This window comes from Phoxinus phoxinus (genome assembly GCF_949152265.1).
Source record: "Phoxinus phoxinus genome assembly, chromosome: 25".
In the NCBI taxonomy this organism is placed as follows: domain Eukaryota; kingdom Metazoa; phylum Chordata; class Actinopteri; order Cypriniformes; family Leuciscidae; genus Phoxinus; species Phoxinus phoxinus.
This window is the reverse complement of record NC_136900.1, coordinates 3,442,679-3,465,126: the sequence shown is the minus strand read 5'-3', so window position 1 is coordinate 3,465,126 and position 22,448 is coordinate 3,442,679. Positions and strand designations below refer to the sequence as shown.

The window sequence follows — 22,448 nt, the reverse complement described above, 5'->3', positions numbered from 1 at the left end:
GTTGAGTCTATAAGGTTCTCATGTGCTATTTAAGAGCGCAGCGCCGCGCTCGAGCGCCATTCATCGCTGAAATTAGAGACAGACAGTGTTTGGAAGTCTTTCAACAGTCTGTTGATCCGCTTAGAGAGAAATGGCAGAAACCGCTCCCGCACCCGCTGCTGCCGCCCCGGCCAAAGCGCCCAAGAAGAAGTCCGCTGTGAAAGCCAAGAAAGCAGGTCCAGGCGTCGGCGAGCTCATCGTCAAAGCTGTGTCCGCATCCAAGGAGAGGAGCGGTGTGTCCCTCGCCGCGCTGAAGAAAGCGCTCGCTGCCGGCGGCTACGACGTGGAGAAGAACAACTCCCGCGTCAAGATCGCCATCAAGAGCCTGGTGACTACCCAGATAGCACACGCACGTCGCGCAGACATCTGTGTGACGTCGTCGTTTTCATCTGGAAGACGTTTATATTAGGGCGTGTGCTCATATGCTTTACGTCGCCGAGACGTCCTTGCCAGCTGTTAGAACGACGTCTAGGCTATGTAAATAAGACGTAAATAATTTAGAACGTCGGCAATCCGCTCTTTTAAAGATGTTCATCAGATGTTCATACATCTCCAAGACATCTGATTTATGTAGACCAGACATCGTTTAAAATAAATAATTCCTTCCATTAACAAAATTCCCATAAAACGCAGCCGCTACAAATGGTCACGCGCTGTACGAGAACAAACACAACTTCAGCAGGCGTGTACCACGTTAAACACTGCAAACAAAACAATGTTTCCTAGCAACGGCAAACCGCGCTAAAATCTAATGAGAAAACATAGCACTTACAATCTGCTGTCCTCTTCTGTTACTCGACTGCTTCTTCTAAAAAGTACTTGCAAACACGGTAAATATGTACTTTTACCTGGCTTTGGACAATACTCTTCCTGCGTGAGTCTACATTAAACCATGTGCTGCTGATGCCGCGTGGAGAAGACGTGCTGACGAGTTGTGAGGAAAAATTAGCTTGAGGTATGTATAAAACAAATATATTTTAATACTATTTGTGTGACGTTTGTGGTCGGTTATATCTTTAAAATTACGTTATGTTGATTGGGTTAGATATATCATATATGATAATCACCTGTTAGTTATAGCAAGTTGTTTTGTGCACGTGAAGTAACCATGCACGCTTTCCTGAACCTAGAATAAAACACGCATTTGCTGTCGTTTTTAGAAATACATTTATTACTAATAGACAACATATTTACAATTAATCATATTCATTACCACTTTTAATTAATTATAAAAGGCCACATTAACAGAACGCCATATTAACATATAAGGATATTCAAATAAAACAATACACTCTAATACACATATGAACAACATAAATTACACTCTCCCTGGGGCCAAGCGTAGGAAATCTTTGATGTATTTATCTGCCTCTGCTTCCGTTGGAGACAACAGGACGGGATTCCTCATGGCTGAAGCTGCATAAAATAATAATAATAAACTTTAATTTTTTTATCCGAATAAATTGGTCAAATATATCAAACATGCAGAGAGTTCAGATGCGTCAATCTCTTCCTGAGTGAGTCAACGTAAAACTGCAGTTGCTGACGCGTGGAGAATGTGTCCTGACGAGTTGTGAGGAAAGATTGACATTTATTTTATATACTAATTGCGTTTGTGATCGGTTATGTAAAAACTTTGAAATTACGTTATGTTGATTGAAATCACCTGTTAGGTAACTATAGTGAGCACGTTGTTTCGTGTACGTTTCTGTGGTTGGCCAAGACTTATTTAACTGAACGTTTAAACCTCATTTAAGTTCTTAACAAGCTATTATATTTGCTAACTATATTTGCAAACGGAACGTTGCTGTTGGTATTACCACATGTTTGATTATTACCTCATATGAACATGTTAACAAGTACTTGTAACCTACCTGACTAACTTCCCGCCATCAAATCTAATGCATATCTGTACAACATTTGAACTTGCCTATTAAGAGTGAGCCGGTGTTCGATGACTTTATCCCCCGCTTGTCTCCTCTCCCGCACCAGTTCAGTTCCCGGGCGACGTTCGTGGTGAAGACCTTGAAGCAGATTCTCCACACGGTCTTCTTCATTGTTGGCCCGCCACTGATGGATAATCTGCTCACCTTCAACAGGTACATTTTAAGTAATATTTTAGCATATAGAGGTCCTCTTCTGTACTTTTATTTGTATCCGTCAAAATTTTGGAATAATTATTATTTTGTAATGTTTTTGAAAGTCTGTTCATTGACTTGATTCAAATTTTCTATTTTGAAAAGCAATTCCTGCTTTGCAAAGCTGAATTTTCAGCAGCACTTGATCCTTCAGAAATCATTATAATATGCTGATTTGCTGCTCAATAAACCTTTCTGATTATTATCAATGTTGAAAACAGTTGTGCTGATTCATAGTTTTGTGGAAACTGTGATAAACTACCATTCAAAAGTTTAGGGTAAGTAACCATTTTAATCAGCAATGTTAAATGACAAACACATTTCATTACGTTTATTTCAAATACATTTTGTTCATTTGAACTTTCATTTGAATTTTCTGTTCATTAAATAATGAACTGTTCATCAAATAATCCTAAAAACAGGATAACTGTTTCCTCAAAAATATGAAGCAGCAAAAACTATTTTAACATTGATAATAATAAGAACCATTATCAATAATTGAGCACCAATAATAATGGCTATTAACCAATGAGAAAAACAGAATATTAGAATATAATGTAACACTGGACTAATGATGCTGAAAATGTAGTTTTTTGACAATATATTAAAATGGAAAGGTTTAATCATATTTAACTGTTACTGTTTTCACTGTATTTCTGATCAAATAAATTGCAGCCTTGCTGAGCAGAAGAACGAGCACAACTCGTTTTTTTTAGTTTTTTTTTACAAAATCTTGATAATTTCAGACTTTTGACAAGCGTGTAAACATGCACAGTACATTTCATTAGTAGTTGTAGGTTGAAAATTCAGTTGATTCTTACCATTCTCTGCATAAACCCCCTGTCAACTAAACTTTGTTCCAGCCGGTCTAGGTCTTCAATAGATGCGATTGGAAAGACGTCATCCTCTTCGTCATTCTGCATCTGCGGTAGAATGCGCCTGTTTCCCACTAGAGACTGGACAAGTGAAGTCAGGTGGTTGATCTTCATGTCCATTTTTTCTAGTGTTTCCAGAATTGCCCTAGCTGCAATACAGAAGATCATTTAAATCGATAAATGACTTACGTGGTACAATACTCAAGACTGGATTTTGGTAAACACTTAAATGCTGCTGATGATTTTCATAACAGCATAAAACAATATATATAAAAATATAATTTGTAGGAAACATACTCTCCTCTCTTCCTTGGTGGTTCCCTGAAGGTCTCAGGACAGAAAAGGTTTGCACTATTGTTTGAACAGATAATGTAATTATATGTATTTGTGTGTGTGTGTGTATATATATTAGATTGTCTTTAAATGTTGTGAATGTGTTTGATTTCCTCATGTCTAATTAATGCTCTTTTACCTGTGTTCGGTGGATCAACACTCCAGCCGGCACCATGATGATCTGCCTGAGAGACGCCCACTTGAGCTGAGGAAGGTGGAGTAGGTAAGATTCGCTTGTTACCAACACAAGTTAACACACACTAAAATATAAAACCGAAAACCATAAAACTGATTTTTGTTCACTTCTTATAAGAACAGTATGGTTAATTTATTCATTATTACACAGGCATTACCAACAATCTCCAATCAGTACATCAGTGCTCTTTTGAGTACAGTTCTAATATTTCCAAATTTGAGTGTGACTATTCCTGGCACCCCCTGCAGCTGAGTCTGCTGCAGAAGTCACTTGATTCGGTCAAATCCATTTGAAAAAAGTATAATCTTTATACTTTTGCCTGGCTCCTCACTGCTGACTGCGCACGCACCTCCCAAAATCGTTTCTACTTGACATACTCTCTATTGTACAAATCTTTGAAATGACAGGGGGTGACTAGGAGTAGTTGCTCTCCAAAATAGGGATACATTGATATGAAAATTTTGTCCGAAACCGATAACCATTAATTCTTTATATCTGAAAGCCGATAACGATATATTGGACGATAAATATAAATCCAAAATTTGATATACTTAGAGAGCCTAATTACAAAAAAAAAATGCTCTTCATTAAAAGCTTTGTCCCAAACACAACATAAATCAAACATATACAGTACAGAAGCTTAGTTTGAACCAGTGTAAGATTCCTTCAAATTAATTTTACACTCATATGGCCAACAAAAAATTTACAACACTTCAGAAATCCAATCAGTTATCCAGATACAGTGGCCACTTAATGTGAACAAATGTAAATGTGCCATATGATCCAATCTGCGTGATCGGATCACTGTGAAAGCATGTTAATGCCAAGTGTAAATGCAGCCTGTGTCAGTTATTTGTTGTTTTTATTTATTTTTCATTATTTCTTATCTTACTCTGTGATCTTCCTTGGTGGTCACAATCACCTGAGGGTCTCAGGACAGAGAATGTGTGCTCTATGGAGTGGAAAAGATCATGAACAGGTTTAGATTTTGTGCTGTGAATAAGATTTTTTCTCCCTTTTCTATTGTAATTAATGCTCTTTTACCTGTGTTCGGTGGATCAACACCCCAGCCGGCTCCATGATGCTCTGCCTGAGAGACGCCCACTTGAGCTGAGGAAGGTGGAGTAGGTAAGATTTGCTTGTTTCCAACATAAGTTAACACAACCTAAAATGTGTAAATGTGTAGTTAATTTAAATATCAGAAAATAATAAAACACTGGAGTTGGACAATGATGGAGAGATTCAAAAAGAAGTGACATGTAAAGCAACAGGACTTTTCTGAATGGTCAGTTGATGAGTTTATGTTGCCGATGTGGAGTTAACTATCTTCAATTAGCATATTCTGTCATGATAATCTATAAATCGGTTGTGTGGGAACTGTTGTGAGATGCCTACAGAGTGACATGCTATTGCATTTGTGTTACGTACTGTATTGCATGTGAAAAGACGAATGCGACAGCTTGAGCAGACTCACAAATGTGCTCGACTACAACAACTCTTCCTATTCTCAACATGGACTGTGTGTTCCCGGGGTCAGGGTTTATGTCATTTTTAGGGTTAGTAATGTCACTAACCCAGGAGGGAGCTTGTGTAGTCCCTACCAGCCGTTTTTTACAAGCCTGTCTTGTTTCCTCCTACTTATTGTAATAAATGCTTTTACCTTGTGTGTTCGGTGGATCAACACCCCAGCCGGCTCCATGATGCTCTGCCTGAGAGATGCCCACTGGAGCTGAGGAAGGTAGAGTAGGTAAGATTCACTTGTTAAATTTGTAAAATAACACACTAAGGCCTGCTTCACACTCAGCGGGACACATTCATTTCAGCATCTATCTTAACAAGGGTGGATTATGTTGAGTCGTCCCAGTGCCTTAAATCTGGCTACATTTGTCCAAAAATCATTTTGCAGTTATTTTAAAGTGCATTTCAATTGCAATCTGAACTGTGATCTGTTAACTGACTCTATTTGGGTAAGGGGTGTCAAATTGTAAAATTTACTTAAGTGAATTTATGTGCAGTAATCTTACTCCGTGTTCTTCCTTGGTTGTCCCCTGATGTTCTCAGGACAGAAATTGTGTGCTCTATGGATTGAACAAAAATATGATGTTATTTAGTTTTATATTGCATTTAAATTCTGTGAATGTGTTTCTGATTTACTCATCGCTGATTATGCTCTTGTACCTTGTGTGTTCGGTGGATCAACACTCCAGCCGTCTCCGTAATGCTCTGCCTCAGACACACACACTGGAGCTGAGAAAGGTGGAATGGGTAGGCTGCACTTGTAACATGTGTAATTGTGACAGGGCATTACCCCATAACTTAAAAACTTCAAAAAAGCATTTTCATTTGAGCATACCCAACAGCCAGATACAACTACCGGTAATAATGTACCTTGAAAGCTGGAGAGACTCTCACACCAGGTCTGCTGTTGCTCTTCCGTTTCCCTTTGTTGCTGATTGACAAATACTGTTGACAGTTTATTTGGTCATTAGCAATGTTCATTTTGATATATTTGTGCAGCTGCATGTTTCAACAATTACATAGTTCCAAGGAACAGGATGAAGAACCGCTGACATAGTTGTATCTTTGAGTAATCATTGTAGATTTGGATAAAAAATTTAAATAAGATAAAAGAGAAACTTAAGACTTACAGTTGCTTAAATGGTTTACAGCTTTGCTCTGGAAAACCTCAGTTTGCACAACAGGACCTAATAATAAGGACATTTCGTTTATTTTAATCTGGCTGTTATGCACTTTTAATCTTACTTATTTCATCAATCATCAAATCAACCAAATTTCAGAAAATAAAAAAATAGTATAATATTGAATGTCATGGATGAATTTTTTTGGAACTGTCACCATTGACACATGCAGCAAAGATCACTGAAGTCAACAGATTTTTACTAATAGACTACCAATCTCTCTGTAAAAATAAAATAACGATGCTGCTATCTTTCTAAACGCCCTGTGTTTTGGCTCCAAATATCAGGTCAAAATCGTAATTTTAACCCCCCTACCCCCACACACCCTCTGCAGAATCGTGTATATATATATTTTTTTACCTTTGGTTGAGTCGACATGGAAAGTGTATTGTTATTCATAGCATTCATTTCATTAACATTAAAAAAATGTAAGTTATTTTCTATTACCTTTTTTTTTGGTGCGTTTAGGAAGTGCTGGAGGTTTAGGTGCTGGAGGAACACTTTCTTTGCCTGCAGTTTTTTTTTTTTTAAGGGGTGGTGGTTCTGGTGCCTCATCATCTGATGAGTAGATGAGATCAGAGCATGTTTTCTTTCTAGAGAAACAAAGAAAAAGTACAATTGGATGCTCTTCACTGTATAAAGTCAAAGCTACGTAAATATGCTGAATGGTCAGAAAGCTCAGAGATTTCATCAAAAATACCTTAATTATTGGATTTCCATGTGTTAAACCATTTATTTTGTCTTGTTACTTACTTGGGAATCCTTTTTCTGGCAATTTCAGGTTCTGAATTTATGTCAGATGTGTAGCTGGCTGCCTTCCAATTTTTGGCCACATTTTGAAAAGATGCTGACAAATGAAATACAGTTTTGGAGCTTTTACATGTTGTTTATTAGAGCTATGTGAGATCACATTGTACAGTATAGAACAAAAAATGAAATGAAATACAGGTATGCTGGGCAAGATCATGTTTAATTTACAGTATAATTTGCTCTTACCTGACTCATGCAGGATTCTGGTTCTGTGACGGGTCCACCCTTTCTCTGGCTGTGGTTCCTCCATGGTTCTGACGCTCTTCAACACCCTGTCAAGGTCTTTGTATGGAGGCCACCAGGAGTAGCCGTCTGCGTACCATGACTTGGCAATTGGTCCAGTTGTACCTTCTCCCTCAAACTCCACTATTAGGTACATTTTTTTTTTTTTTTTTTTTTTTAGCCTGAAACCCATATTATTTAATTACTCTGATAAAATTTTCAACTATGTAATCCAAATGCATAAACTATGTAACAAAAATCACTGATAAATAATTAATTTGAATGTAAAAGAGGAATTGCAACAAAATGATGTTGATATGGGACAAGAAAAATTTTGTTCTCTATTTCCTCAAACTTGCAGAACTCAACGGTTGTTGAGAGGTCACCAACTAAATGGATGCCGAGTGTAGAGGATGGTAGAGGATAGTCAAAGAAAGATTCCTGGTTGTTGAAGGTGCTGTAAGCAACATAAACTTCATCCTTGAATGAAATAATGTTCTGGAGCTTAGAAGCTTTGCCGCCGATGTAGACGTGACTGTTTGCCTGGTCTAGTTTAAGAGTATAAGGGCTTGTCCTCAACTCTTTATATTGAGTCGCCTCATGAAAGGATGCAGGGAGAGGACCGTTCGCATGCTGTTTTTTGAGCAGATGTGGCCTGGTTTTCTGAGGTGTTTTGCAGCTTCTTTGCATCTCTGAGAATCTTTTTATTATTTGACTCAGAGGGCATGTTGGTTTCCTCAGAAGTCTTTTGAGTTTGTTCAGGTGATTCTCATACTTGAAAGCACTGAAGTTGTCAAGAATGCCATGCTTTTTTGCATCATCTGCAAGATGTACGAGGGAGTGTGCATTATACGACAAGAACTGTGGACCGTACAGTTGCCCAAAGTGAGTGACAAAAAGAACTAGCATTTCATTTGCATAATCACAGTAATCTTCAATGAAACTGTTGTTGCACAGGATGAAAATTCCCACAAAAAGCAGCATGAAGTTTTTGTACACCTCTGTGGTGAGGAGATCCTTCATCATGACAGGTCCCGTATACAGTAAAAACTGCCTGAACTCTGTTGCCTTCCACCTATCAATTTCCTTCAGTGCCCTTGGTTTCCGTGCAAACTCCATGGGGACATATCTGCGCGCATTCACCAACCTTTCTGTTAATGTGTTTATTTGAAAACCCGACAGCCTACAAGTGAGAGGACCCAACTTCAGCCACAAGTGGAGAAGCCGTCTCATGACTCCGAGGCACACGAGGTGCATGTAGTCGAGGGGAAAGCCAGAGACCATATCCAGGGACGTTTCTTCAAGGGGTGAGAGACCACGGTGATGATCAGAATCGGTCTTGTTTCTGAAGCTCTCATTGGTTCTTCGAGGCAAGTCACTTCTTGGAAATGTCATCCTGTTTTCCAGGTACACGCCATCCTCTGTGCATTTTTCACATCCATGATAGCCCGTGTGCCCTTTCACATTTTTCAGGAATGCACGAGCAGGTGCGTCGCAAACCATTGATGACAGTTGTAAAGTTAACTTCACTCCTTCAAAGTCGAATCCATTGGCCAATTCATTTACTTCAGCGATGAAGTCTTCAAGATACTCAGTTAGGGAGGTAGGTTTACATGTGCCACAAAATAAGCCTATTGTCACTGGTTCCTCTTGTCTGATATTTTGCAGTGTTCCTAGAATGGGCCAGAACTGTGTTGCTGAGCTCTTGAAGAGGGGAAAACCATCTATGCTGACCTGAAGTTGCAGCGTGTGAGTGTTGCTCAGAAGCTCTCTGTTCTGATGTAGCACCTCTGTAATGGATTTCAGCAATCCGAAATGGTAATATTGACCACCAGCCTTGACTTGTATTTCAGGGTTGAAACGCATTGTTCCCAGCAATGTCCTGGAGTCTTTTGGCAGATTTAAACTGTGCTGACGCAGTATGTCTAGCAACGAATTCAATGCAACGTGTGTGATTTTTTGTTCAGTTGCCCAAGTTGCCAAATCGTCTTCCAAGGAAGTTGGATCAGATTCGGACTCAGTGTCTGATTCACTGTCGTCAAGAACACTTGCCATATTGACACCTTCATTCTCATCAATATGAGAGAGACAGTCCATAAATGTGTCTTCGTCAATTTGACATTGACCGGTATTGTCACTGTGCAAGCAGCCCAACTCATTTCCCCAAGTTGTTGTTTGTATTGTCTGCAGTTGTTGATCCACCTTGTCCTTTGCTCTTCTTCTCAGTGTCCAATAGGATGGTTCATTGCAAGCCATAGTTTTAAGACCTTAACAGAAACAAATCCTTTTTTTGTTGTTTGGCCTGCCAAGACTACTAAACTGCATCAACACAATTTATGTAAATACATGCACTTCAAAACATCAGTTGCACTCAAAGGAGGAAAACTTCGGATGCAAAAGCCATCCGAAATTCCATCTGAATATTTTCTGAAGGTGAGTTTTTTTAGGAGGCTCCTATGTTTTTAATGGATATGAACAGGAGGACCTATACCTTTCTATTAAAGTGAAATTACTGAATTTTTTTATTTTATTTTTTATTGGTGAAACGGCCCTTACAGGTTTTTGCATAAAGTCTGCACAAGTTTAAGACTGGTAAGAACAAAATGTATATAGTTTTTGAAATAAGTCTCTTATGTTTAGACAGGGTACATATATATATATATATATATATATTTTTTTTTTTATCAAAATAAACACAATTGTATTTTTTTTACAAAATCATCTAATGTAAATATCTACAAAAATTGTTTATTCCTGGAGTTATGGTGATAATCCTTTGATAATAAGAAATGTTACTTGGGCATTAAATAATATTAGAATGATTTCCAAAAGAATGTCCCAGGAATAAATAGCATTTTAAAATAAAAAAAGTTTATTAATTCGTTATACAATTTTGCCGTTTTACTGCATTTCTTTTAATTAAATAAATTGAGTCTTTAGTTAGTTTATATTGTGGAGTATATGACAAACAAATGTTTTTGTTATAGCAAGATATTTTCTTCTTGCTGTCTAAATGCATTTATGTATTTTATATTCTAGTATTGAATAGCGCTTAGTCTCGCGAGAAGTGAATTCCGATTCTCTGTTGCAGGGCGATTGGCTGTTCGCTGCTGATGTCACTTTCATATGCGCGCGCGCGCCACCGTCATTCGGTCAGGAGAGGAGTCGATGGAGGACGTTGATGAGTGTCATCTTCATGATGAAGGTAACTTAATCGTGTTTAACACGACTTGTTAATCATGCATTTTAACAAATGGTGTGTTTTGCATGAGTTTAGTCAAAAAAAGTAAGTTTTGCATCATGTTTAGTGCTTGTGTAACTTAATCCGGGCCGCTCTCCCCCTCGTGCACACATCGTCTTTCTCTATGGCTCTGCATTGGGCCAATGGCGCTTTTCCACTGCATGGTACGGTAACGTTACGGCACACGGTTAACACAGTTAATTCGGAGGAGTGAAGGAAAGCGAGTAACGTTAAGCGATTTAGGACAGCCGTTGAGTGTACAAAATGGGAGTGATTTTACACTCGATAACGTCCACTTAAGGTTTCGGAAACCAGTGTTAAGTAGAACAGCGCTTCACATTTGTACGTTAACTTTTATAATCTCTTTACAATCTTGCTCCTGTTGTGCCTTTGTCCTGAAGAAATCAGCTCAAACCCCAATTAAACACCTGAACCAGCTAATCAAGCTTTTATTAGGTGTGTTGAGCTCAAGTTGGAGCTAAACTATAGGGAAAAGTGGCCTTCTAGGACAAAGTTTGCACGCCCCGGTCTAAACCAATCAGAGCAGCTTTTTTTTCCCGCTCCGTGTTGTCGTCACTCACAGCTGTTTTGTGAGGAAAGGAAAAACGCACCCTAATCTTTGCCGGTATTTTTTTACTACGTTGTTTGTATTTGTGGTTTAATGTGTCTTTGTGTTATATTATGTATAATAATTCTTTATAATAAACTTCAAGATGTCAAAAGGCTGCTTAATTCATACTTACCAACAACTTGACGAACTGAAGACAAACAAACTTAAAGCCGGCAAATAATTAATTAATAAAACAACACTGGTAAAAACACATACAACGAATGAACTGATACAAAATATATACAGTTAATTGGTAATTACAGGATGTTAATGTTGGATTATTGATCAAAATGTCGAGTGTACAGTAGGCTGAGGAAATAATAACGGTCATCTGATGCAAATTATAACGTCATCGTGTATATATAGTATAAGGTCACGTGACATTCATTCATTTTATTTTATTTTTTCTGAGCTAGATACGGGGAATCCAATGTCCTCATGATCAGAGCGTTTATTCATTTTGCTACATTTTAATAGAGAATTAAAATAAATTGTTTTATTTTTGTCCTTGCTTGTATGACAATTCACCATGACATCACAACAGTAACAGACGTTCTTCCGGGTGGCAAAAGCCGAAGCGTTCCTATGGCAACGCAAGTAAATTGATTGGAAGGCACCCACCTTCAGCAGTGAAAAAAAAAGTAATTCAATATTATGCGTTTTTTATCACAATAACTGCATTTAATGATACAAGTAAAACATATTATAAATATGTAATATAGTAGGCCTACACATAATTAGCAAAATACTCAGATAGCTCTTTTTTCTAGCCAAAATAACGTGATATATTATTGTCATTAAATGGCTTTCCTGAGGTAAATGTTATGTGACATAATTGTTCTCCAGCTGTTATATTGACCTCTTTGCGTGGTTGAAAAACACTGATTGGTCAATATTATGTATGAGGAATATACATTTCGGTAAGTTGAGCGAGAAAATGGATGTTAGAGCGTGTGAAATGTGACAATGCGTGAGTTGGCAGCCCTCTTTTATTTCAGGCAGTGACTGGCAATGAGTCTGATCTTCAAAAGAGACAAATTTACTAATATTAGTCTCGAATTTCCCCGGCTGAAGAAAAAAAAATGCTCTGCTATGATTTTGTATGTGTCGTTATCTTTTAGTTTTGAGTGACGTAAAATCCCTTTCAATGTTTATAAAAATATATTTATGAGTTGGTTCTTTAACTCTTGCTTTTGCTTTATATTTTTAGGTCACGGCAACCACAGGTAAATCCATGCATGGCTCTTCACTACACATTAATAATTAAAAGTTTTTCTATCCACCTTTTTCCTGGCTAGTCTACTGTGTTAAGAATCATGGGTGACGCTTCCAGTTTTGGGAACTGCCATTCAAAAAAGACAGAAATCATCCTTTTTGAGAAAGTAGATAAAAAAATGCTGTAAAGAAAGGGTTTGTAGTTAGTTACTTTCCACCGCTGTTAAAATATTATGAAAAAATTAAGTTCCTAAATTTAATTTATGGAAGCAATAAGCCATGGAAGGTCATGTACTAGTGACTTAACCTTTTGTTTTAATACTGATTATTTACAGTGTATTTTGTTCTGCTTACCTGACTCGCACAGAACTCCTGTCCTGATTGGCTGTGGTGCCTCCATCAGCGACTGGTCTTTGTATGGAACGTGAGAGGCCATCATTTTGCTATAGATCTTGTCTCTTCTCCCACAAACTCCACTATCAGGTACTTAATTTTTTTGCTGCAGTAACGTTGATGTATTTAATATATAGATTTTCACAATTAACAATGTATCTTGCCGTTCAAAACGTTTCCAGAAGGATTAACTAGTGCTGTAGCTATCGATTATTTTAGTAATCAAGCATTCTACTGATTATTCCATCGATTAATCAAGTAATCCGATACAAATTGTGGTAATAAAAATAGATCCATTATCCAAGTGAACGACAGCCTTTAAAATGACTTAAAAAACATAGGTAACACTACATGAAATATGGTTCATTAGTTAACTACCTTAGTACAATACTTCTACAGCATTTATTAATCTTAGTTGATATTAATTTCAACGTACTAATACATTGTTAACAAATAGGCCTAAAACCTTTGTACTGTGTACTAACAAACAAAAAATGAAACTAACATTAACAAAGATTAATAAATAGTTACAAATAGGGGTGGGCGATATGGCAAAAATATCATATCACGATTTTTTTCAGGAATATCACGATTCTTTTTCATGTTGGTTTTACTATTTTGCAAGTGACTGAGCATTACAGCCAAACTAATGTCCCTATTTTAAAAACAGCCTTAGGTAACAAAATATAAAATAAAAAAGAATGGCAGACATTAAGGCCAAAGTGGCGAAGATAAAAATCTTTGTCATTATTTTCTTTATTAAATATTAAGAACAAAGATACACATACACAACTTAATATACAAATTAAATAAACAGTGCTTTATTTTTTAAGTTACAGTAGGTGCATTTAACAGCATTGAAGAAAGGAATTAAATGAACACGTATGCAAATAAAACAACATAGACTTCACTGTATAAATTATACATTGATTCTTATTATCATTTACTCTCTCAAGTTGTTTTAAACCGATTAAGTTTCTTTCTTCTGTTGAAAATAAGTTATTTGGAAGAATGTGGGTAACCAGACAGTTGATGTACTCCAGTGACTTCTATAGTATATTTATTTCCTATGGAAGTCAATGGGGACCAGCAACTGTCTGGTTAGCCACATTCTTTATATCCGGGTTCCGGGAGAAAAGTCAGTAAATTCGAGTAGAATCACAGGCTTCGCTTATCCCGTGCGAATGCGCCACACGAAATTCAGATGTCGGTGGGGTAATTTCTAAATCACACGAGGTCCATAGATAATACTAATCCCGTGCGAATAGGGCTTATGTAAACCTTGTGTGTATTTGCCAGTTTTAGCGCAATAAGACTCGGAAAGATAACTTAGTCCAGTAACCAGGCGCTGTTAGACAGGCTTTTAGTGCCTGTAAACTTCGGGTGTACGCGCTCAGTAACAGGGTTTTCGCGGGGTCCTAAAAAGTAAAAAATTCTGAACTTTACATTTAATGCCTTAAAACGTCTTAAAAACGGCCAGATTTTCATCCGAGGTCTTAAATTTTATTTAGTCAGGTCTAAAAAATAATTTACCCTCGTTCATTTCCAGAAACGCTGGCCCCAGAAAGTTATTACAAAGTAGCAAAAAAGTATCGAATCGTAGCCCACAAAAGTGGAGCTCAGTGGAAAGTTTGTAGTTCAGTCGGATGTCAATGGCAAAGAAAGTAAAACGAGGCATGTAGCTTATTATTAACGATAACTGACCGTAGAGAGAGAGAGAGAGCACTTCTGTTGAATGCTCTTGATTGCTGATCGTTCACTCAGCGCGTGTTATTTGGATTAGGGATGTTAACCGATGACCGTTTGACCGATGGTTGACCGTATCAACGTTAACCGATCAAAGTTTTCGGCAGTCGGTTAAAAAAAATAAAATTTGATCTCTAAATTAGTCTATTATAGACAGTGGACTAAACGCTACTACAGTTAGCATCTCATTTCAATATCTTTTTGTGTGAAGTGAACAAATCCCTCTCACTCAATCTTTCATAACTCGCCCGTTTGTACTTAATAAACCAATAAAAACATTCGGCGCGAGGTCACAGCGTTTGGGTTTGCGCGCTCACAAGGTTTGCAGAAAGTAAAGGCTATAGGCCAACACACTCGAGGTTAGAGCCAGGGCAGACGACAGGAGGAAGCGTGCAGAAAATAGTAGTGTGTGGGACCATTTCACCAAACAGAACGACACAGATGTAAGTTGCAACTTAAAAATACATTACAAATACATTTCAGTGGTAACAGATAAGGTGATGAAATAAAAAATAAAGCATAAAGCCAGGGACAGACTTACTGTAAGGCCGGTTATGAATGTAATTTGATACTTATGACTATTGTCAAAAATTTCGATAAATATCGATACTGAAATATCTGAACGGTACCAATACTAATTTCCCGAAGTATCGATACTAGCAGAGCGGTCACTTTCACTTCTCACCAAAGGCGCGTTGACAAACACCACACGTGAAGCACTCGTCTCATTCGCTCTGGTTAAATAGCAAAAGTGAATGGAATGGAAAGATGGCGAGGGCGGCGCCCCCGCGACCGGCTTTGGTTGATTGATAAAGAACACCGCGAGCGGGCATGTCGGAGAATAGCGCGGACACGCGTAAAAACACACCGCGAGTGGGCATGTCGGAGAATAGTGCGGACACGCGCTTCACACTGCGAGCGGGCATGTCGGAGAATAGTGCGGACACGCGCTTCACACTGCGAGTGGGCATGTCGGAGAATAGTGCGGACACGCGCTTCACACTGCGAGCGGGCATGTCGGAGAATAGTGCGGACACGCGCTTCACACTGCGAGCGGGGAGAATAGCACAGACACGCGCTACACACTGCGAGCGGGGAGAATAGCGCGGACACACACTTCACACTGCGAGCGGGGAGAATAGCGCGGACACACACTTCACACTGCGAGCGGGGAGAATAGCGCAGACACGCGCTTCACACTGCGAGCGGGCATGTCGGAGAATAGCGCAGACACGCGCTTCACACTGCGAGCGGGGAGAATAGCGCGGACACACACTTCACACTGCGAGCGGGGAGAATAGCGCAGACACGCGCTTCACACTGCGAGCGGGCATGTCGGAGAATAGCGCAGACACGCGCTTCACACTGCGAGCGGGGAGAATAGCGCGGACACACACTTCACACTGCGAGCGGGGAGAATAGCGCAGACACGCGCTTCACACTGCGAGCGGGTATGTCAGAGAATAGCGCAGACACGCGCTTCACACTGCGAGCGGGGAGAATAGCGCAGACACGCGCTTCACACTGCGAGCGGGGAGAATAGCGCAGACACGCGCTTCACACTGCGAGCGGGCTGCGGGCACCCAAAAGATTGTTTGACTATCAATAATCCCTCACATCACTCATTTTTTTAAATTATTGTATAGGTGAAAACAGACTTAAGGAACAGGCTCCAGGGGTACCATTTAGCAAGCATAGGCTACGCTCAGCATCAGGGGTGTTTGTTGTTTGGACAGACCTTTCCCCACTGCTAAAAAAATCCTAAAGGAAACACTGTAACTCTTCTCATTTTAACTTTTCTGAAACATTAACCAAGATGGCCTAGTATTGTTGTTGATATGAGTCTGTGTTGTCATTTTTTTTTCACCGTAATTCTTAAAGTTAACATAATCTGACTGAGTAAATATTTTAACTGTGGTCAAATGTAAATTAACTTGTGCCTATTTAACTTTATTCAGAAAATTATTTAATTCTGCAATTTGCCTTCATTAGCGATTATCATCAATTTGATTACACATATATTAATTAAACTAAACAGCTAGACAATGGCATCTCTGAATTCAATAATGAAATGCCTTTAACTGAAAATTGAATGTTTAATCTTATTATTATACATTACTGACACTCTATCCTCCAATTTGATACTGTTAAAGTAGGCTATATTTTAATCTTTGATAACAGTAGGTTATACAAATACAACGGGTCATGTTAGCCCTGGTCCAATTAAAAAATATTAACAGATAGAACTCAGGACATTTTTGTTCATGTAAAATATACCTCATTGTCATGTTCTAGACTTGTTATATTTAGCTTTAAATAAAAAAAAATACCCCCTTAATATTGTGGCAGTTATTTTCTCTGTGGTATCGAAAATGGTATCGAATATCGATATTTTTCAAGGTATCGAAGTTAGAAATTCTAGTATCGTGACAACACTACTTATGACTGATCATGCACGCGTTTTCAGCGCGTTCAGTCTGTTCACAGCGGTGTTTAAAATGCTGCATTAACAGTCAGAGAACGTTTCTAGTCGTTAAGTGTGTGTCCCAGCATTACTCTGCTATCAGCGGCTCAAACATCCGTTACTAACTCTACAATGACCTTCTGGAATTAGCAATGGAACATGGGTTTAGATGCGCAAGGAATTAGTCCTACATACAAGAGCGTTTTAATGACAAAAACTTTACAAACGTCTTGAAATGCATCATCTGAACAATATTTCGAGGTGTGGTAACTGTAGTATAACGGCCACTCCGCTTCGCGTCGTGACCGCATTACCACCTCGGGTGTGCATTATTTTTCTAATAATTCAACCGCCTGAAGTCAATTATTCCTTACATTAGGTTAACACCTTGCCGTTTTATTTTTATTTATCAAATTATGTAAGTGTCAGGAAGAACAATAGGGATACTTTAGCTCACAGCTAAAGTTATTGCAGAGGCCAGACAGACTCACGGAGGCGATTGGCATCTTACAACTCGCACTTTATTCCCCAATCGAACTCGTGTAACTGTCTATCACACGTTCTACACAGCGGTACTTGATAAAGAAAATAAGATAAAAATCAGAATCAAACAGAAATAACCCGCGGACATGGGGTATCGAGGCGCATAGGCCTACAATACACAGACAGTTCAACAGGGAGCGCGCAGCTCTTAAAGGGGCCACACCTTATTTACACTCAGTGGACAGCTTAAAGGGGTCATGACATGGGTTTTTTTATTTTATTATGTTCCCTTAGGTGCAATTATAGTATTACTATAGTTTTTTTTACAAAAAACTTTTAAAATGTAGTGATTTATGACCTTTTCCCACCCTGTTTCTCATCCTCTGATTCAAACTGTCTGTTTTGGGGGTGTTTCCCCTTTAAGAGTTCAGTGTTAACGCCCACTGTTATGATTGGCTAACGTCAGTGCCTATGCATCAATTATTAACGCCCCCAGCCAGAATATTTGCGGATTCGGCGTATTTAAAGTAATTTAAAGTTTTAAATACATTACTTACAGTTTGCGTCGTCGTTGTTGAGCCCAGAATAGTCGGCACGGACTTATCTTTGAGCAACAGTTTTCTGGCAAAGCCAGCATCATTTTGGGATTTGTTCTCAAAACAGTCATCCTTCAAACGTAACATTATAGAACAAACGCTTAAACTAACACTGCCGTGACTGAGACGTCCGCAAAAAATAAAGTGCATCCATTTTTCCCTGACGACTCGATCTTTCGCATCGTATTCAAAGATGTTGTTTGTCCACAGCCAGGAACAGCACATCTGTGGCATCGTAATATCTCTGTACACAGACCCACTCGCTGTCCGGCGACTGAACACTTGTGAGGCACGCGGGCGCGACAATGATACGAAATGAGCGTAGTTGTCTTGCGCTTTAAGCGTAGCTGTCTTGTGCCGGTGGCGGTCTATATGCAAACGCTGGTACGTCACTTCGTACCGTGACGTCACTTCTTACCATGGATCCAGAACGAGCTGTATTTAGAGCTTGATTAAATAAATGATTCGTTTTAATGGTACAAAGACCTCTTATATACCAAAAGATCAAGGCAAATTTGGTTTCTTTGTCAGCTTTCACAGCCATACTGGTAAATGAGCAAAACAAAATATATTTTTTTATTAAATACTGTGAGATTTAATCTGATTTCAATGCCACAGTTGTGTAGTATCTATTGTTGACCGTGTTGTTCATGTTTCTACATTTAAAATGGTGTTGACGACCCAATATTGTTTGTGAGAAATACGTATATTTAAACCCACAGTAACTTTTACTTATGAAATGCTCTAACATCTTTTTCTTTTCTCCACCAAAACAGCTTTAGGAGATGGTTCATCCTAAGATGCAGATCTACCTCTAGTCCACCTTCATTCCCACACCCACCTGGCCATCAATGTTTAATTAAATATGCAATAAAATATGTAGTCAATAACCAGTGTCTGCCATGCACAATCTGTTCCTTTTTCATTGCAAATGTTTTGGATTGTTCTATTAAAGCTCATTATAATCTTTGAGACCGGTATTAGGGTAGCTGCAACACTTCCTAGAGAAGGGAACTATCGTGTAGGTGTTCTGACAGAACTCGTCCAGCAGGAGAAAGGTGTGGGTCATATTACTCCAAGATCCTCCAATCAGCACCAAGTCATCAGTGAAAGCCAGAGTAGTTACTAAACCTTATTTGTGACTATATTCAGCAGTTACTAGATTAAATTGTGTCCTTCCTTTTATATATATATATATATATATTTATTATTTAAAGATGGTAAAAGTTGAATCAATTCTCTGGAAAGTAAATGGCATTAAATCTGTGAGGTAATATGAATCAAATTAACGTGTGTATTGTTTCCTCCTAGGGCTTCTTCCTCATACATACAAGTGTTTTCCTTACCATTGCCACTTGCCACCTTTGTCTTGCTCATTGAGAGTTTTATTTATATATTCTGATTTGTATCCAGTAAGAGGATAAAGTTGCACTTAAATCATTGAAAGCTTAATTAAAATAAATCCATGTTGTATTTATGCTTAGCTTTATTTTTTTTCAGTACAGAATAATAAAATAAAAATGTCCCTCGTAAATATGAATGTAGTAAAACAAAATGGATCAATGAAACTGCATTTACAATGCAAAATCTCTTAAAGGTAAAAATACTGTTTTTTTTTTCCCCACATGTACTGGTAAGGGAAAAACGCAACAATGGTTTTAATGCTTGTCAAATTGTACGCTAATAAACTACGAACAATGAGCCATCAATGTATTTGATATAAAAAAAAAAATCCGTGTTTACATGCGAGTGGCACAATGCGAAGCCAAGTGATAATAGACCGCCGGCCGCGTCTGCTGATCTGCTCGATCCTACATGCAATTTCAAATGTTGAAGACTCATCGTATAGACATCATATAGAGGTAAGGAAGACGGCTCAGTAACTATTAAAAACGGTCGTTCGAACGCGATGTTTACCAGATGCTACGATCTTTCACAGACGTCTCCGCGATGTACGTGTGCTATCTGGGTAAAGGCACACTGGTGCAGGTCAAAGGGACTGGGGCCTCGGGCTCATTCAAGCTCAACAAGCAGCAAGCCGAGACCAAGAAGAAAGCGGCTCCTAAAGCGAAGAAGCCCGCGGCCAAGAAACCCGCTGCAGCCAAGAAGCCCAAGAGCGCAGCGGCAAAGAAGCCCGCCGCCAAGAAATCATCGCCCAAGAAACCCGCAGCCAAAGCCGCAAAGAAGGTGACGAAGAGCCCCAAGAAGGCGACAAAGAGCCCCAAGAAGGCGTCGAAGAGCCCCAAGAAAGTAAAGAAGGCAACAGTCGCTAAGAAAGCAGCCAAGAGTCCTAAAAAGGCAAAGACTGCCAAAGCTGCAAAGCCTAAAGCCGCCAAGCCAAAAAAGGCAGCGCCAAAAAAGAAATAAAGTCCAGTGTTTGTTCCTCAACGGCTCTTTTAAGAGCCACCCACTAACTCTGAATAAGAGCACATTTTGAAAGTGAATAGATGAGAGAAGTGATCTTGACCTTTTTTTTCTACTTATTTAACGTTATTCATTCTGAACAAAAAAGTCAAAACATAGTTATGTAAAAAAAGTAATGTTATCCATTATTTGTATATAAGACATTTAATGCAACGTTAATTGGCCAAAAAAAGCTGAAGGTTCAGACAGTGATCACATTGTAAATAGGATGTTGTATAACACAACTTTATTTGGACACACACACACACACACACACACTATGCTGGAGAATTGTAACAATACAAACAACCCACATCCAACCAATATGGGCAGTGATTAAACTCCAATATTACGATAGGAACATAATACTGTACAGTATCAAACCATCATCGTGCCCAGAATGTACATGACATTTGTGTGAAAGGTGCAGCACTTCTGGAAGAAACAGCGTACAATATCCATTTTTTGTATTTATTTAAATGTTGTATATACATACATACATGTATATTTCAATGGTTTTATCTTGTCGTAAAGGTAATTAATACCTGTGTATAGTAATCCCCGCCAGAAAGGGGTGGGGCTTTGGAGGGAAGTTCAGTGATTGGTTGGAATCTTTAGAGCCTCTAAACCAATGAGCGATTGGCACTCTAGGTTAAAACCAGTATGTGGAAACACAATAGGTTCATTCTACTACTTTGTTGTCTGTAGTAACTGAACTAAAATGAGCGGCAGAGGCAAAACCGGCGGCAAGGCCCGAGCGAAGGCTAAGACTCGCTCCTCCAGGGCGGGACTGCAGTTCCCCGTCGGCCGTGTTCACAGGCTTCTGCGCAAAGGAAACTACGCCGAGCGCGTCGGTGCCGGTGCTCCTGTTTATCTGGCGGCGGTGCTCGAGTACCTCACCGCTGAGATCCTGGAGCTGGCTGGAAACGCCGCTCGGGACAACAAGAAGACCCGCATCATCCCCCGTCACCTGCAGCTCGCGGTGCGCAACGACGAGGAGCTCAACAAACTCCTCGGCCGAGTGACCATCGCTCAGGGCGGCGTGCTGCCCAACATCCAGGCCGTGCTGCTGCCCAAGAAGACCGAGAAACCCGCCAAATCCAAATAAGCCGATTGAAGACTGGGTTACTAAAACAACGGCTCTTTTAAGAGCCACCCATTTTATCTGACATTGAGCGCTTTTATTTGTTTACAAACACCATAAACTCATTTTGTTGAGGGGGAAGATGACCCATCAATCTATAAAATGTGTCATTTCTCTGCAACGACGATTACAAATCGTAGGTGCACATGTGATCCCCTAACCTAACGTGTGTGCTACTCATCTCACCTAATAATGAAATCGAGTTGTCTACCAAGCCTTAATAGTTTATTTATAATAAAAATAGATTATCTGAAATAAAAAAAAAAGCTGTTTGCATATCATATTCAGAATGCTGAAATTGGTCCTCAAATTGTTACTCTGGGTCTTTTGCCATTAATGCTGTTTTACGGGACGAATGTAAACCCTCGCCTGTCTCGCTGCAGTGCTTTTACACAGACTGTAATGTAACTTTGTTCTAATCCGAGATCTGCACAATCACTGGGAATTAAGGCGAGTGTTTCAGAACACATAAATACAACGTCTGGATGAGTCTACCAACAGTATCATGGTAGCACTCTCAAATCCATGTGTGAGCTGCTCCAGGTACACATCCAGACTGAGAGTGCATTGGCTGAAAAGTCTGTATGTATTTTAATTTTTGTATTTGCTTTCTTTTTCTTTTTACTGTTTGTTTGCTTGTTGTTTTTTTCTTTTTATCTGTCCTGTCTTGCGTGGTTTTTTGACATGAGTCTGGCAAATAAATAAACTAAACAACAATGCGAGTATAAAGACCAGGGAGCTTATGTTATGTACACTGTTTGATGAGCAAAGTAGTCAACGAACGGAACAAAGTCATTCGAGCGGGAAACCCTCCCCTTGTTTGAAAAGTGGAAACGCGCAG

The 22,448-nt window shown here is 39.1% G+C and overlaps 2 protein-coding genes and 2 long non-coding RNA genes across 4 annotated transcripts; 2 read left to right on the top strand and 2 right to left on the bottom strand.

The window, feature by feature from the left end:
• Nucleotides 1–58: 58 nt before the first annotated feature.
• Nucleotides 59–20,427, top strand: LOC306993724 (uncharacterized protein; the record flags this gene model as incomplete). The annotated part of the gene is made up of 7 exons (XM_079603720.1): nucleotides 59–367; nucleotides 2,032–2,138; nucleotides 3,041–3,221; nucleotides 8,054–8,197; nucleotides 8,495–8,619; nucleotides 8,786–8,799; nucleotides 20,000–20,427. Exons 1-7 carry the CDS (start codon nucleotides 131–133, stop codon nucleotides 20,425–20,427), a joined length of 1,236 nt encoding a protein of 411 aa, XP_079459846.1. The 5' UTR covers nucleotides 59–130.
• On the bottom strand, nucleotides 3,220–5,312 carry LOC306993304. Its single transcript, XR_013796426.1, has 3 exons — nucleotides 5,242–5,312; nucleotides 4,474–4,533; nucleotides 3,220–3,590 (listed from the first exon to the last, which is right to left on the bottom strand). It is a non-coding gene; the product is annotated as an uncharacterized lncRNA (long non-coding RNA).
• On the bottom strand, nucleotides 5,965–7,461 carry LOC306993305. The gene is made up of 4 exons (XR_013796427.1): nucleotides 7,277–7,461; nucleotides 6,728–7,127; nucleotides 6,230–6,286; nucleotides 5,965–6,044 (listed from the first exon to the last, which is right to left on the bottom strand). It is a non-coding gene; the product is annotated as an uncharacterized lncRNA (long non-coding RNA).
• A 724-nt stretch (nucleotides 20,428–21,151) lies between the features above and the next one.
• Nucleotides 21,152–22,246, top strand: LOC306993274 (histone H2A-like). Its single transcript, XM_079602947.1, has one exon. The coding sequence runs from the start codon at nucleotides 21,185–21,187 to the stop codon at nucleotides 21,569–21,571; it is 387 nt and encodes a 128-aa protein (XP_079459073.1). The 5' UTR covers nucleotides 21,152–21,184; the 3' UTR covers nucleotides 21,572–22,246.
• The last annotated feature ends 202 nt before the right edge of the window (nucleotides 22,247–22,448 follow it).